General features: G+C 33.7%; 3 protein-coding genes across 4 annotated transcripts in view; 2 read left to right on the top strand and 1 right to left on the bottom strand.

Annotated features, from left to right (window-relative positions):
* The first annotated feature begins 270 nt into the window (after positions 1 to 270).
* LOC116343117 (E3 ubiquitin-protein ligase KCMF1) lies at positions 271 to 8,043 on the top strand. Of its 2 annotated transcripts, none has more exons than XM_031771022.1 (7): positions 271 to 1,722; positions 5,118 to 5,542; positions 5,661 to 5,924; positions 6,002 to 6,290; positions 6,399 to 6,525; positions 6,623 to 6,870; positions 6,945 to 8,043. In XM_031771022.1, exons 1-7 carry the CDS (start codon positions 1,707 to 1,709, stop codon positions 7,076 to 7,078), a joined length of 1,503 nt encoding a protein of 500 aa, XP_031626882.1. In that variant the 5' UTR covers positions 271 to 1,706; the 3' UTR covers positions 7,079 to 8,043. The 2 variants fall into 2 exon arrangements, with proteins under 2 accessions (XP_031626882.1, XP_031626883.1); XM_031771023.1 differs by having other exon boundaries at positions 272 to 1,722; positions 6,002 to 6,248.
* A 194-nt stretch (positions 8,044 to 8,237) lies between these two features.
* Positions 8,238 to 9,583, bottom strand: LOC116343119 (BLOC-1-related complex subunit 6). Its single transcript, XM_031771025.1, has 5 exons — positions 9,286 to 9,583; positions 9,115 to 9,216; positions 8,862 to 9,046; positions 8,639 to 8,799; positions 8,238 to 8,562 (listed from the first exon to the last, which is right to left on the bottom strand). The coding sequence occupies exons 1-5, from the start codon at positions 9,521 to 9,523 to the stop codon at positions 8,517 to 8,519; spliced, it is 732 nt and encodes a 243-aa protein (XP_031626885.1). The 5' UTR covers positions 9,524 to 9,583; the 3' UTR covers positions 8,238 to 8,516.
* A 1,266-nt stretch (positions 9,584 to 10,849) lies between these two features.
* Positions 10,850 to 16,877, top strand: part of LOC116343080 (tight junction protein ZO-1) — a 41,495-nt gene continuing 35,467 nt past the window's right edge. Inside the window, exon 1 of the mRNA XM_031770968.1 lies at positions 10,850 to 11,277. Within this exon, the coding sequence (XP_031626828.1) occupies positions 10,878 to 11,277 (400 nt within the window). The 5' untranslated portion in view covers positions 10,850 to 10,877. The remainder of the gene's footprint in view (positions 11,278 to 16,877) is intronic.

Raw genomic sequence — 16,877 nt, 5'->3', positions numbered from 1 at the left:
TCAAAATGTGACGTCACATTTCAGGTTGGAATTGAACAGTCGTTCAACATATATTAAATGCATATGTTGATGTTGAATTGCATGTCTGTGTTGAAAGGCGACAAAAGTAGCAAAAGTAGAAAAAAATATATACATATATCATAGGCATTTGTGCACATCGGTAGCTTGCGAACAAAAGAAAAAGAAGGAAGAAATATTTTTACGCGCTACTTAAATATAATAAAATCCAACTAATTTGCGTTTATATTTTTGGTGCTTTTTTAATTCGTTTGTGTATTTTTTTTTAAATTACTGTCTGGCAAACCATTACATTATATTATCGATTTGACTGAATACTAATATCGAATGGGTAATATTACACATACGTTGAAAGAGAGATGAAAAAAAACATCCAATTGACAAGAGACAACCAACAATAGCGAGGAAAAAATTCCATTCGATTTCGGTCAAATTGTGAACATTCACGTGAGATATTGGTCACACGCTAGTAATAAATTAATTGTGCACAACAAACTTTCGACATAAAAACACAGACATTCATCGATCACATAGGCACAACAATTGTAGAGAGAAAAAATCCAACTAGAAAATTTCAGTGTTGTTGTCACAACCAAACGCAACCAATTTATATTTGAGTGACTGACATCGAAATCAAAAAGCCACAGAAAAAAAGGTGAAATAAATTTCTACGAAATAATAGAAATCTTAACAAATTCAAACAAAAAAAAAATTATTAATGACAAAGAGTTAAAACTATAAAATACTGTCATTTCGCTGTGTTTTTTTCTGTGGTGGGCAAGAAAGACAAGACGACCTATTGAATTGAAAGTAACACACCAAGAAAAAAAAAACATCTTAATTGTGACTGATTAATACAAGACAACCGTCGATCAATAATTTTTCGTTTGTCTGAATTAAAAGCATTGGATTGTCTTGGCCGTACAAAGTGCACCTTGATTGGGAAGATAAAAAAATTGAAATTGTTTTGTATTCTTGTTACTTTGGTTCCTTCGATGTTATCGAATCAGTCGCTGTGAAATAGCCGCATGCTCAAATCCAAAGGCAAAAAAAGAAGTGAATTGAAAAAGAGATTTAAAAAAATGCACTGAGAACATAGAGTACCATCGTAAAAATAATGAGAAAAAATACATTCAGTTGAATAGAAAGAACATCAAGTATAAAAATAGTCGGGCAGCTAAACGGCATTACACAGAAAAAAAACGAATACGCATATATGAAACGCGGGCCAAATAGTGAGTGAATCGAAAAGAGATAGCAAGAGAACGCGATTCAACGTTAAAGCAAAATAGAATTGAGAGTCAGTTGTGTGTGAGTGTGCGAAAAAAAAACCGAAGTTGAAATTGCTGTTATTTTTGTTGTTGATTCAATGAGAACCGAAAGCACAAACGCCACATTTTGCCCAATAGATTGATTAATATTACCGAAAAGAACACAAAGAAAACGCAACAAAAATTGAAAGACAGAAAAATAACGTGAATGTGCGATACGTTTTGTTGATTATTCGGTAGAAAGGTGAAGTCAATTTGTGAAATACAACTAACGTTTTTGACATAAACTCTGCTCGACTGAGATAAAGTAACGAAAGAAAAAAGTTGCTGAAGATATATCATAATCACCAAAAATAAGACGGAAAGACATACACACGAAATAGCAGCAAATTTAAGTTAGCATTGTTTCGAATTATAATGAGTCGTCATGAAGGTATGTGTAATTTTTGCTTAATTTTATTGTGGGTGTTTCAAATATCACTGAATCTTTTTTTAAAACATGGTTTTATGCATTTGCTTAGAACGAAGCATGACATTACATACAGCCGAATTGTGTCTCAGTAACTATTCTTTTCTCTCTCTCGCTCCCCCTCACTCTTTCGCATTGTTTCCGAAAACTTTTTTGTTTTGTTCATTGGGGCTACTCAATTTTCAAATGGTACGGAATTTGAGATTTATGTGCACCGTGTGTTTCATTATTCATTCGTTATTTAGTTGGTTGTAATCACTACAATTATATAATTGACAATTATTTCTAATTATATTTGAAATTTGAAGTGGTCCATTATCGTTAATGAAAATGTCAAGTTGCATTGATTTAGAAACTGTGCTCATGTCATCCACTGACACTTAATGAGCACCTGCTAACACGTCTATGTATTCGGTTGAGCACACATTTTTTCTATAAAAAAACGCACATTCTCAATGACCGTCTGAATTATCGATTTCAATTGTTAAATTTAGCGTCGCGCATACATCATCAATTTTAAACGCAAAAAATTAATAGCCATTCAATCGTGATGATCGAATCATGTCAACAGCATTTGCTGAACATTTTAAGCTATAAAAAAATAAAACGATGTCTGTAATGGATTGTTTGTTGACGATATTTAATATTTATTTCAAATATGTCGTGAAATTTGAGAACATACAGTTTATGTTCCCATTTTTATTTTTGAAAATAATTAATTATAAAATGCACGATCAAAAATGTAGTGATTATCATGCACCCTTGTACTCTCTCGTTTTTCGTCATTACTTTCATTTCCTGTGCACATTTGTTGAATTAACATTCATTTAACAGCCGTCAATTGTACACAAATTGTACGTCGTTTCGCAGATGATGTGTCTTAATATTTACATTAAATGTGTGCCATGTTTCGAAATTTGAAATAAATTTGGCACATTTTTTTTTTCGTAAATTCATCAAGGGCAGCACATTTTTAATACGTTGCGAATTATAGAATTTAAGGCGCACATTTTATTCCCAGGTTTTTAAGCAATACACACAGCTCTCTCAACACATCGTTGCAAAAAAAAAAACACATCATTTCAAAAAAAAAAAATTAATGTTCACACTAAAATCGTATTTTCGCAACTATTTTCGCGTTAAAATGACAATAAAAATATTTTATTGAACCAATTGAAAATTGAAAATCATCGTAATACCATTTATAGTTGATATTATATATAGATGCGTATTGATTGAAATATCGAAAAAGCAGAAAAATGATTCATCGAGTGAAAGGATATAAAATGAATTGGCGCATAAATGTGTTTCAATGGATGCGGCAAACTGTAAAGTTTTGATGATTTTACCGCTGTACAATGCACTCATTTTTCAGCAACCCGAGAGATCACTTCGAAAATTATTGGATGTGCTGGCATATTATTTTTGGCACTGTTTCACTGGAATTTATTTTATTTTTTACGACCAAATTGCAACAAAACGCAAAAATACGAGAGAACGCGCGAGGTAACGACCATATAATATATAACTTGACCGTTTTCACATCAGAAAGAGAAAAACCGAATCACTTATTTCATATTAAGAAAATACGAAAAATGTTCGCGAAATTTGGTGTCATACCATCTATTTTTATCGCTTTGTTTTGAATATTTAAATCAAATTTCGGATCAGAAAAGATGGGACCAAAAAAAAATAAAGATGAATATTAAAAGAAGTAATGATTTTATATACTGAGTTCTTGATAAAGTACTATATGTGCTTTTCGTCATATTCTCAAGTCCAAATTCTATTGATATGGTCACACGACGCAAAGCATTGCTCATTTGTAATCTTGTTGTTAAAATTACTTAATGGTGGCCAACAAGTATGAAAGAGAAAAATTATTGATGCGGTCAGCTGTTTAGTTGTGGTCACACTCGAACACTTGAATTAAATAAACTACTGTACACTACACTTTGCACAATCACTGCTCCCCCAACCATGAAAAAGAAACACTTACTTTTATAAGAAACTAAAACTTGTCGCTTCAAATACATATAAATTATGTATATTTGTATATAGACACCACTGCATGGTCGCATTGAATAAATAAATTTGGTCGAAAGGAAGTTTTGGCTTTTCTATTCCAATATTTATATCTTAATTTATTCGATTTTGACAAAACAACAATATATTATCGCAATATGTGGCTGTCGTGTTTTTAACGAGGATAAACTTATGTTCAAAAAGTTTTTTTTTCAACATTTTTCCATAGAAATGTTGGAGATATTACAATGCCAAAGTACCATGGTGGAATGATTTATTTTGGATGTACATGTTTTGTCAATTGGAAATGATCCGATTTAAATGACATTCGAGTGTCTTTGACGTATCTGTTTGTTGTGCAAGCGATATAAGTAGATAAATTTCATTTATTTTGCATACCAATACAAAACGAGGACACCAACAACAAATCCCATAACAATATACTTACAACCAAAAACCATAAACTTTTCTCTGTCGATCTCGTTTATTTTCATTGCTAATTTAATTTGTAAGTATCAAAAAAGTTTGTTCGTTCTGTTTTGCAACCGTCGCTAACAACCCCGAGGGTTTGACATTTGTATGAATATCGACTAAAATATAGTAGCGTATGGTCGATGTAGACGGAAGGAAAATTTTGCATTGTGACATTTTTTTTTTCTTTCGAATCGAATTTTCAGTGTGCAATTTGATTAATTTTGTATATAAATTACTTCTTCGATTATTTTATAACAACGTTAATGCATCCAACAATTTTTGGTATTGTGCAAAAAGGAAATTTAATACAAAAAAGACACGAATAACTTACTAATTTTTCTTGAAGATAACAAAATGACGCCAGGTGAACAGTTTTGAAATTAATTGCTACGAAGCAAAAAAAAAATACAGACCAAAATTACATGTCGATCGATTTTTCCTCGAGGAGAAAATGCGATTTTTCTCTTCTAAGAACGTCTACGGTGACATTTAGTTCAATTTATCAGAAAAGATTACAATTTTGTCTCCGTTTACGCTTGACATAAGCTGGCGACTAGCGATTATTTTGTCTTCTTTCCTAAATGTCAATGAGATTTAAGTGTCGTGTTTTACGTAATCAGTTCTCGCAGAAATGCATGCATGATTCATCGTCCAACGTTGTTTATCTGAGGATGTTTAGATTAAAATTGAACAGAGTCAAGTGACAAATTAACGCTTTAAAAACAACATTTCACAAAATCACACATTAAACAAATGAAATGTTTCGTTCTTTGCATTGTTCGCACTGTTTTTCATATGTTTTAAAAGAATGTAAATTTTTATTAATTTGTCTTTATCTCTCTCTCACACTTTTTCAATAGGTGTTAGCTGTGATGCTTGTCTAAAGGGTAATTTTCGGGGTCGACGCTACAAATGCTTGATTTGCTATGATTATGATTTGTGCGCTGCTTGCTATGAAGAAGGTGCGACAAGCACAAGTCATTCGGTCGAACATCCAATGCAATGTATTTTAACGCGTGCTGATTTCGAAATTTATTATGGCGGTGAACCATCGAATGGCGAACAGCCACAAAGCTTTACGTGTCCTTATTGCAAGAAAATGGGATTTAGTGATACAGGTTTATACGATCATGTAAGCGCCGAACATACAGACACTGGCCTAGAGGTGGTGTGTCCAGTTTGTGCTGCACTTCCTGGTGGCGATCCAAATCTAGTCACAGACGATTTTTCTGGTCATCTTACACTCGAACATCGGACCGGACCACGAGATTTAATCTCATTTCTGATATCCTTTTTCAATAGCCAATTTAAAAAAAAATCAATTTTTTTTCCCATTTCTAGATAGATTTAATCATATTTTGTTGTTCACATAGAAAATATATTTTCCTTAACCGAATAAATACGATGAACCATCTGCGATTCGTCATGGAGGCGTTCGTCGTATGCCACATTCAGGCCGTGCATTAGGTGGACCACGACCTCGACGCTCAAATATGCATTTAAGTTCGTCAAGCGGTTTGTCAACCCTATCGCCGTCCGGTCGTGAATCGGTTGATCCGATTGCAGAGCTTCTATCACAGTTGAGTGGTGTTCGCCGTGGCAATCCACCACCATCTCAATTGCAACAACTTCAGATGCAAATTCAATTGGAACGACAACAAGTATCGGTATGAAATTCATTTGCCTCAAAAAATGTAATCTAATCGAAATAAACTAATAATACGCTTTTTATTTTGTTCATTAGGCTGCACGTCAACAACTAGAAAGATTACCTCGTCGACCACAGCCAGTGTCATCGTCATCAGCTTCAAATGCTTTGAATAGCGGTTCGTCTGGAAATTCAAATGGAATTGGTTCGACAAGCCAGTCGAACAACAATAACAATGCCGGTCGTGATATAACAATAACATCAAATCCTCTATTATTGGCAGCTGCTGCGGCTGCCGCATCATCATCAAATTCAAACATTGGATCCGGTTCGAATGCAAACGGTATGATTGGATTTGGGTCGAATATTAACACAAACATTTTGGGTATGGGCTTTAAAACACCATGGCACTAAACTTTATCATCAACTCACTGATTCAATTGCGATTGCCCAATATTGAAAATATATTTCGATTATATTCTTTAAAAATTAGGTACGGCCATGCAAAACAATGCAACAAATCAATCGAATCCGAATAACCGATTCCTGTTGACCCGGTTCACTCAACCAACACTAGATGAATCAGATTTAGCTCAGCTCGAACGCAGTCGTACTGAAAGGTGAATATACTCACACTTATGTTTAATCGATCTACTTGGGCGTCAATAATAAACACGACACTTATTGAATTATTAATATTTTTTGTTTCGAATATAGATCGCAATTCGTGCAATCATTACTGTTGTCGACATTATCGATTGCTGATGAAACCGATGAACAAAACAATATACAGGATATTACTACGGATCCAGAACAAATATGTGATGATGATATGGCAAATACAGTATCCGATTCGGTAACATCGAACGCACCAATGGCACGCGCCAGTGAATACGAAGAGGCGAAAAAGAAGCAAGAATCCGCATCACACAGCGATTTGGATCCACATCCGCCACATTTGTCTGGTAAGAGAAATAAGATCGAAAAGTACCCCGATCGTAGACAATCAACTTTGTATTTTTTGTATTTTTTTTTGTAGCTCCACAACCGCAGCAACGTAGCAGCTCAAAACCGAAAACTGGTTCAAGTAAATCGAATCAATCACCACCAAATCCACAAACAACAAAACCAGCACGGGAAAAACCTGTAACAATGCCCAGCGACACACGGTAGTTTGCGCGAGACCAATGTCTCAACACCGATTAGCAAATGGATTGAACTACACAAACACGACACTACAATACAATTTTAATGAACCGTTTGCAACGCAAACTCACACACAGCTGCTTAAACAACATGTTATATCCTTAAACTGAAGTGTAAGAACAGAAAAAAACGGATTTAAAAGATTTAGTATCATCGAAATTTAACTGTATGAACATTATTCGGCGGGGGCGACATTATAATTCCTGTTGTCATCGTGCGTATATACATTTCTATTTTCTTCAAACGATTCTATTGAGGGACACAAACAAAGAGAGCAAACACCTACATTTAGCCCAAGTGATTATAATAAGAGATGAGGAAGAGCTGCGTGATTTGCTTGTAAGAATTCAATCCGTATAGATTGTATTTTTATATATTATTTCGTGGAAATGAACATTTGTGATATGTGTTCGGGCTAAACTAAAAACTTCAAGCATTTGACCTGCAATCACTTCACTATTTTGCTCGATATCGAAGATGTCTTGTGATCATTTTACTGCATGGCAAGGTCAATCACAAATCTTTCATATACATACATACACACAATTTAATTTAACTTGAAAACTCTCACATTTTATTGCGTATGATTTTTTTTTAAACTTTTTCTTTCATTTATGATATACTCTTATTATATTAAATTAAACAAAACAAAAACAAGAAACTCTTATTAACAAAATAGCCACAAATTTAGTTTGTTATTGAATTCCAAAGCCAAAATCTTCTACATATGAAAGAAATTGCAAAAAAATTATTTAACAATACAACAAAAAAAATGAAGAAAAAAAGATATAATGAAATTAAGTTTCTTTTTTCTAAAACAAAAATCATAGAAATTCACGAGCAAAATGATGTATGAGCTACTGATGAATTGTAAATTATTCTTAATAATAATCCGAAATAAACCTCAAAAGGATCTATGAAAAATATGTGAACATTGACGCATTTTTATCAAAATTATTATCACCTCTTTTATTGAAAGATAGTTTGTGAGCGAAAGAAAACAACGTGCAGGCGTGACGTTTTAAAAGATTTAAAAAAAACTCTTTATTAACGTACATGGTAAGATGTAACTTATGCATAATAAAAAACCCAATCACGAAATTATTGCATCAATAAATATAATATCTTATGTGATGACTTTAAGCTGTTTGAAAGTTTTTATTAAATGTTAGTTGTTTTTAGTTTTCTACATTTCTCCTACAATCAATAATGTCCTTCAGACGGGTAAATGTTTGCATATCGAAAACAACTTGAAATCAAATAATATTTAAATCAATTTCTTAAGAATTAAGCTTGGTATCAAAATAGCATAGTTTTGTCTTGAGATGATGGGTAAGTTGTGCAACAGAGACAAATGATAATCACAAGCGAAGATCTCTTATAAGCCAAAAAAGTGTTTACAAGCTTAAACAGCACTATCCATAACGTCTACAAGCCGCTTGATGTCTTTTCTGTAAAAAGAAATCACGAAAGATTATTAAAGGTATACCCTGAATTTATGAAAGCCACCAATTCTATTCAACTAACATTCTTGAGGCTAGTGCTTCTGTGTTTTTCATCTGGTTCGATAGCTCCTCAGTCTTTGCCATTACCGTGTACATTGTTTTGATGTTGGCATCCATGCAATCGGTCAATTTATTTACGGCATTTTTATAACAGTCAACATTATCAGCAGTTATTGAGGAAATCTACGGAGACGATAATAATATTTAAATGTGATATACTTCGGTTGAGCATTTGGGTAGTTTACCGAATGTAACAAATTGCCCAGATTTTCTGTGATTCCATCCAAATTGGCTGCTAAATATTGTGCTTCGATTTCAATATCGTTCAGTGCATTTGCGTCAATTTGTGGAAAAGCAGTGAAGAATTGTCGTTGAATCTGTTCTGTTGCTGTTTCAGTTGGTAGCACATCGTTTCTCGACATGTGTTTTCCTGTATTTACAACGTAATAGTCTCACATTACAGCCTGTACATTGAAAATTTAAGAAATATTGACCTACCATCTTTGGGACTTGCTGTTTTGATTTTATACTCTAAATTATCTGCAACAAAATGTGTCATATTGCCGTCATCAACACGAAGTGATCCATGGGGGAATGATGCTAAAAAAATTGAATGCATTGTCATTGTTTTTCCATTTTGCCATTATTAATTTAATAATAAACACTTACATTGACTAGAATGATGACGATTTAATGAAGATGGTCGTCGTCTTGGAATCACTATTGATGCATTTGATTCAATGGGCAGTTCATTTGTATGTGTAGTTGGTGAATTTAAAATTTCACTGTACGACTCTGTCATCGATGCTTTGGCCAGAAAATCGTCATTCTTTTTTGCTTCATCTTCCACATTTCCTGAACTTGAATCCTCCATTATCCCGTCTTTGTTTAGTTGTTGATCTGACATTGTTTTCACTTTTTTCTAAGCAACTAAACAATGGAGTAATATATATTGTAAACCTTCAACGATGTGTCAACATTGAATGACTTTTCTCGACAGATTGACAGATAGTTTTCAGTTGTGTGCTAGATGTCGACACTGACAACGTTAAACTCATTCACAATTCGATGATTCAAATAGACGATTTCTTCCAATTTTGTCCAAATAAAAATTTGAATATGAACACAATCAAAGGTGGTAGATAATTAAAAATGTGTCGCCGTTACTAATTATGTGTATTTAAAACTAGCTCCATTTTTGATATAGAAAATCCATTGATTTGATGTCCAAAATGAGTAGTTTTTGTCACAACACCATCTTAAGCTTGACCGTTGCTAAGTTCATCAAATGGTTTTTATTACAAATTTCGTTCGCCGCTTATGGTAATTGGCTATGCCGAATGGTCTAATGCACACCCACAAGCATGTCTCGCAAACATGTGCTGTGCCATTCATCGAAAACAGCGACTACGTTTATGCATGAAGCACAGCGCGAGCGGGAGTTTGAGGTGCAATTGCTTTATTTAGTTAATCAATAACACATTGATGCATTTCCATTCCATGCGTGTTTCGTGTGGTGCGGGGACCCTTTTCTCATGTTATTCACAATTTCTGCAGTTCCTTTCATTTTTCTACTGCTTCTTATTCAATCCAACAATCGAATACGACGATATTATTTGAACGATATAGTCGAAAAACTGTTGTTGATAGTTTTTTTTTGTGTACGTTTGTATTTGATTGTTGTTTGCTTTGTTGTTTTTATTTGATATTTTTTCTTTCTCCATTCTCGCCGTCAATACATAGCTACATCGTCACCTGGTAGTATAAGTATGTGTGCGTGTGTGAAAGGAAATCCAAGCACCGCTTTGTTTGGTGAAATTATTATTTATTTTTCCTTCTTCTCTCGTTCGTGTTGAAAGAGCACGATATCGATAGCACTACAAATATCTGTATACATTCACCGACATAAATGCACACACACACATTGAAACGAGGATCGTTTTAGGCATTGAACATAAGGCAAAATTAAAAATTCAAATGCGTGTGCATGTGTGAGTGTTGTTTTGTTATTATGCTAACAACAGGCAACGTTTCCATAAAACCGAAAGAGTCGCTTGATGTTTTGTGATCTAGTACATTGATGAAGAGAGAGAGAGATAGAAGAAGAAGAAAATGAAGCAGAGAAAAGTACGACCGTCTCTCTGTGCAGCACACACAACATAGAATCATCATTGGCAACAAAGCCAACAAATTATTTGGTTCGGTTGGTTTTAGTTTATATTGCAATGGCAAGCGAAGAGGACGAAGTTCGTGCGTTGTTGATGCGACATCGCAAACAAATCATACGAGATGTACATGAATCGGAATTGGTGACGGTTCTCACACAAAAAGGAGTGCTTAATGCAACAAATCAAAAGCAATTGAGTGAAATTCAATCGGAATATAAATATAGTAAATTTGGTTTGAATAACGGATCAACTCCGATTATAAAAAATTTATCGGACACAGCAAACGGTTATGCGACCAATGGCAGTGGCAATGTCAGTGAATCAAATAAATGTAATATCGACAGTGAAAACGAATTGGATGAGAAAAAGTGTACATTTTTGATAGATGTGATCGCACGAAACGGCTTCGAAAAATTCAAAGAATTTTGCTATGCCATTGAACGTGAGTGTCCAAAATTGATTGAGGATTTAATCGCCGATCGACTTAGTAGCGGTAAGTTATGTACAATCATTTGTTTACTTTATAATCGGATACGGTGCGAACGCTATTATAAATCACAACGAAAACAAATATTACTCGCACAATTTTCCAATGACATGAATTTAGATTACATTTTAAACAATGACTCACCAATCAATATTTTATCAAAGGTGTGCATGCGTTTCTTTCCTCTCTCTCTCTCCCCTCGAATCCAGTTTAATGCAAAAGAACAGTAAATCGTTTGTATCGTTGCTTACACATTTAGTGTTGTTTTTTTTTTGTTTTTGTATCTAAGTTAGTCGGTTAAGTAAGCGCCTCCAACGATAGGTACTATGTTAATAACATAGCAAGACATGGCAAATTGCTTTTGATTTCAATTAAAGTTAATAGAAACTCAAACGTCAACAAAGCAGTTTGTACAGATCAAACAAACTGCGAGATTATGTCAGTAACTTCTGGTATCAAAGAAACTGGATGTTGAATAATAAAACTGTGTGGTCTGTTTTTAAAAAATAATAATATAAAAACCATGCATGTTTACAAAACTACCGCCTTACTAAAGGTTATGCATAGCTCTTGAGTTAGTTGAACATTTTCCACTTCAACCATTTTAATTTTTCAATATATTTTTTTTTTGGCTCGTGAAAATCAAGTGAGTTTAATAGAGAAAATATAAAAAGAGAACGAATAAAAAAAGCTGGAGAAAGATTGTGCATTATTTTTTTGTATATAATATTTTGGGCACTCGAGTAATTCCACTGAAAGCGTGCATATGTAAAATGCCGAAATAAAAACAAAATTGTCTAAAATGCAATAAAAGACGTCAAGCCGTTCTTCAGTCATCGAGTGTCAGACAAGTATACATATAAACAACTACACACCATACAACAGCATTCCAGACACTGCAGTCTACAATCATGGTTCCCTCAAATTATATATTAATTCATGGGATTCATATTTAATGCTTTGTGTCTGTGTCTATGACTATAGTATAGACTCCAAACCATCTATACATACACTCGTGGATTATTTCGTAGCAGTGTAATAACATTGTGTCCTGTCAAAAGACACATTCCAAAAACAAAATCCGAATATGACAGAGTTGCTTCCATTTGAGCATTCAGTTACTTTTTCCATCAATCTCTCTATTTTTCACACACACATGTGTGTGTTTTGGTATTTCCTGAATGTGTGCTTCTAAATATAATTCTGGTATTTGGTCTTTTTTTTTCACTTGGATTTTGTTACGATACAACCAAACACAGAGAAACTGATGAAAAAAAATGCCGATTAAACCGATATGAATCAAACAACACCAACACAACTTTATGTACCGCAATGCGTCTCGGTTGATTTTTTTCTCTCTCTCTACCTGAACATAAATTGAATTATTGTCTGAGACCTTAAGTTGATTGTTACGTCTATTCCAAACAATTTTACTACACATTTTGAATAGTCAAACCAGAAAATACGAAATTAAAGAAAGTGACGTAAGTTACAATTTTGAAATAGAAACTCCATTCTTTCTTTTTCTTGTCGCAATGATTTGTAGACCAAAAAAGATCCTTAAATTTATTTAATATGGCTAATCGCTGGAATGATCAGAAAGAATCCGCGTTTCATTGCGGTCAAATTAAAAAAACCTTGAACTTCACGCATGATCAAGCTTATGAAGAAAAATAATACATTTCGAGCAGTCGGTGCCTTTATATTGTTCCCTTTTATTGCACCACATTATCACCAAACGGAAATAACTCTGAATGCTTTTATTCTATATGCCATTCTTATGCTCATAACACAAATATGTTTGGGTACAAGTACTCTTTTATGTTGACTCGAATGAACAATGAAAGATAAAAAGTGATATTATTGCATGTGAATCGTTTGAATGCTTGGAATATTTCATTTTTTCACAACACAAAGCGATGTGATAGAAATCGATTGTATCTAGTATGGCTTGATTATTAAATGTCATAAGACATCTAGATAGCTCGAAGTTTTTCATTCTACTTTATTATCAAGTTCGATTTAATTATCATCGAAAACCAGAAATAGACATTCAATCAATTGTATCTTTCGAACTTTTTGTTCGATTTTAACAGGAATTGTACTTGTGATACATGATTAATCTACATATATGATTGCTTTCCGATCAAAATTGAATTGAAACAACAATACACGCACAATTGTTGGTGTGTTTGAGGCGAGATCGAAGCCGAATCTATGCCTAACACATTGTTTTGATATGGAATGAAATGAAGTTCTCAGTCAGTTTAAGATCAGACAAGTAATTATGTAATTTCCATTAAAAAAATTTCAAAAAAAGAACATTGTGCTAAAAGAAACAACTGAACAGTAACATGGTGTATATTAATGAGTCATGCACGCTATGGTAATGTTCAATTTAGAGCGTCCATTTACTCGTTCTTGAGATGAATTGTTCTTGTATCGACCTCTTCTTCTTACCATTTTTTCTTGTTTCTCACAAAGTAGAAAATCACGCACCGGCAAAACCACATGATGAAGTGAAGAAAAATAAAACAAATTTAATCGTGGCAACGTTGTATGCGTTGAATGTGTGATCATGGATGTTTAAATTACGTAGTACGAGATGGAAAGAGAGAGCGAGAGAGAGAGAGAGCGAAAGAAACAAAGAAGAAAAAAAGTAGAAGATTTGTTGACCGAGTATTCATGAGAGCCAGTAACACTGTAACATGATCGAACGCCAAGATGATGGTTGGTGATGTAGGTCTGTCTAATGAATATGTGTTGTACTGCCCGCTTTTTTTTTTCTAAATCACATGAAACAAATCGAGTGTCGACGATAAGAAAGGAAAATGCATGATTTCGTGAAGAGAGAGTGTGTGTCTTTATACTCAATATTTCCCATCACTAACACAATAGACATTAATGATTCGGCAATGTAATGATGGCTCTGATTGATCCTTGAGAATTCCAAACTCAACTCTTTTTCAGCCGAACAAATAAGGTTTTTTTCTTTTTCTGTGTATTTCATTTCGTTTTTATTTATTCCATTCGGGTAATGTTCATGATATATTTTTTTATATTCAACTCCTTCGGTTGAATAATAATAATAATAGCCGAACGAATCAAAGCACGTAAGCGTGATGAATTATTGTTTTCAAAAGTATATGGTTGCTGGAGAAAAACGAGATGAATATATGGAATGAAAAATCGAAAACAAAACTCAAAAGCCGCACATGTTTATTTTCACATATTATTTTTTGAGGCTCTCTAATAATACCAACGAAAATAATTAGGCATATTATATCGAACAATGTAGGTACGTTTGCTGTTTATTTTCAGTGCGCTTCTGGTTTGTTGAAAATTGTTTGAATATTTAAATAATTCACACAAATAAATATAAATCAAAATGCCGCCGCCTTCGATAAAATTACACCCAAACAGTGCCGACAATTGTTCTAAAATTTTCGAACGAAAAATGACACAAACTGTCGTAATCAAACCGCTTCGCTCAGCAAAATTATATAAAATTTGATTTGAAATAAAATGCATCGCATTCAGAAGTAACGCCGTCACACATAAACAATAGTATGTAAGCCACATGAAATTCCGTAATCCATATTTGCTTCAAACCATCGACTACAATCTAAAATAGCATAACTGTTTTTTTCACGACCTATGCCAAAATCCATGGCTCGTGTATCGATATTGGCTCGTGTATCTATTGAACCAAATAATTATCGCTTTGTATTCGGTTATACCGTTAAAAAAAAGTACACTATCTCGTTTCACCACAAATGAGACAGTATGACATTTGGTGATCTCATTTAATTTGCGGTTATAACAAAGGGATTTGACAAAATGTCTGGCGTCATCAGATGACATACAATACTACAAAAAGCTACTCCACTACGGCATATAGAACATATTTAGCATTTAGTAACTAAAAACAGTAGTATGAGTTTTGGAAAATAATTCAAGTGTTTCGATTCCTGAAAACAAAGGCCTATTATCCAAACTATCTCAAATAGAAACAAATCCGTTGGTATTTAAACAAAGGGAATATAAACAAAACAGAGACACAGAGAGGGAGGAATATGTATACAAAGCGAATAATCGCTGAAATCGCGGTTCTCTTGCAGCATACAGAACAATTGCATATTATTATAAAATTGCTGGTGTATGCGTGTATCTTTCAAATATACAAGCGCATAATTGCTGCGCAATGACTGTAAATAGTGAAGTACGGTAGGCAGTAAGGCGAGTAAGTCGAACTCATGTTTATTTGGTGCTGACCATTAAAACCGAATGCAATTTATACGGTTTTTGGCTTGAAAATTTGTTTGTTGAATTCGTAAATCTGTTTCCAATATCACTTTTTTGTTATGGTTTACATAAAGAGGCATACAGAAAGAGAGAGAGAGAGAATCGCTTGATCAGCATTTTCTGTTAAAACAAGACAACTGAAAAACCGTATCGTTTGTAGCCGACCTCGAAACGACGCGGTTTCGTTGTGGATTTTCTAATGATCGTTTCGAGGTATATTTATGTATAATCGTTCCATATGCGGTACACATACTATGCGAAATTGCATTGGAAATTTTCTCTAGAAATGTCGTTGTTGTATTAGAAAAGTGTGTTAAGTATTCATGCGATTTTGCCGCATGTGCCAGTGCAACTGTCTAACAGTGAATTGGTTCAACCAATTTTCAAACTATTTTCTACTTCTTCTTTTTCTTATTACTATTCCACTTCTACATTTTTAAGGTATTGTTTTGGAAGAGAACAAATTTATCGAGAGAAAAAAGATCTACAAAACAACCGAAACTGTGTAAACCGAATCATTGACTCAAGCGAATATTTTATTTATTTACAAGCGTACACATATACATAATGGAAAAAAAATCTCTGCATTGTTTCAACGAAAGCGCGTTTTTGATGCGATCTTTCTGATTTCCTTCGTCAATAAGCCCATAATACACGCTCGCGCGTGAAATGAGAAAAAAACGAACAGATTCGAATCGCTTCTCTTTTAAACGCATGCTGTTTTTGTAGTATATTCATAATTCCGAGTAATGAATTTCATCGCGGTGTTGACTGTTTTCGCTTTTGATATTTCATGCGCACTGTGCATTACACATCACATAAATTTTTTAGTTATATATACTCAGCATAGTGTACGCGCCATGCATAATTTCTCATTCGAAGTCACATGGAACATTCAAAAGAGTTAAGAACAAAGTTCAACGAATCGTTTCTCTCTCTTGCTGCTCTTTTTCATTCTCGATATATATGCTACTTGAATTCAATCATCCAATTACAGCGTGTTTTGATTTGTATACTGAATCACTGATAAGCTCTGTACAAACAGAGAAAAAAAACTCTTAATTAAACATTGATAACTGCAGATCTTTATCGTTCGCTCCGTTCACTTTTTACCAACGTATAAGCGAACAGGCGTTAATTTGTCATCATACTAGTTTTCCGCGTATATTCTTAATTAGAAAAATTTATGATCAACCTTAATTTGAAGAAAAAAAAGAGAATCTATAGACCTGATTCCCTCGTCTCTCATACGTGAATATGTTAATCATCACTGAGACACGATCTTTTTTTGTCTCTTGAGA

The sequence above is a fragment of the Contarinia nasturtii genome, unplaced genomic scaffold (genome assembly GCF_009176525.2).
Source record: "Contarinia nasturtii isolate CC-2019 unplaced genomic scaffold, AAFC_CNas_1.1 Cnas_scaffold_928, whole genome shotgun sequence".
Classification (NCBI taxonomy): domain Eukaryota; kingdom Metazoa; phylum Arthropoda; class Insecta; order Diptera; family Cecidomyiidae; genus Contarinia; species Contarinia nasturtii.
Note: the sequence above shows the minus strand (reverse complement) of the source record. Positions and strands in the feature narration are given on the sequence as shown.

Bases quoted from the DNA above. Each gene is read 5' to 3' on its own strand.
- LOC116343117 (XM_031771022.1), top strand. The intron at 5,543-5,660 runs ATATCCTTTTTC...CCGAATAAATAC, and splicing joins GAGATTTAATCTCATTTCTG to GATGAACCATCTGCGATTCG. The intron at 6,291-6,398 runs GTATGGGCTTTA...TTTAAAAATTAG, and splicing joins TATTAACACAAACATTTTGG to GTACGGCCATGCAAAACAAT.
- LOC116343119 (XM_031771025.1), bottom strand. From the start codon at position 9,523: ATGTCAGATCAACAACTAAACAAAGACGGGATAATGGAGGATTCAAGT. The intron at 9,217-9,285 runs GTAAGTGTTTAT...CAATTTTTTTAG, and splicing joins TCGTCATCATTCTAGTCAAT to CATCATTCCCCCATGGATCA. The intron at 8,563-8,638 runs GTTAGTTGAATA...TTCTTTTTACAG, and splicing joins GAAGCACTAGCCTCAAGAAT to AAAAGACATCAAGCGGCTTG.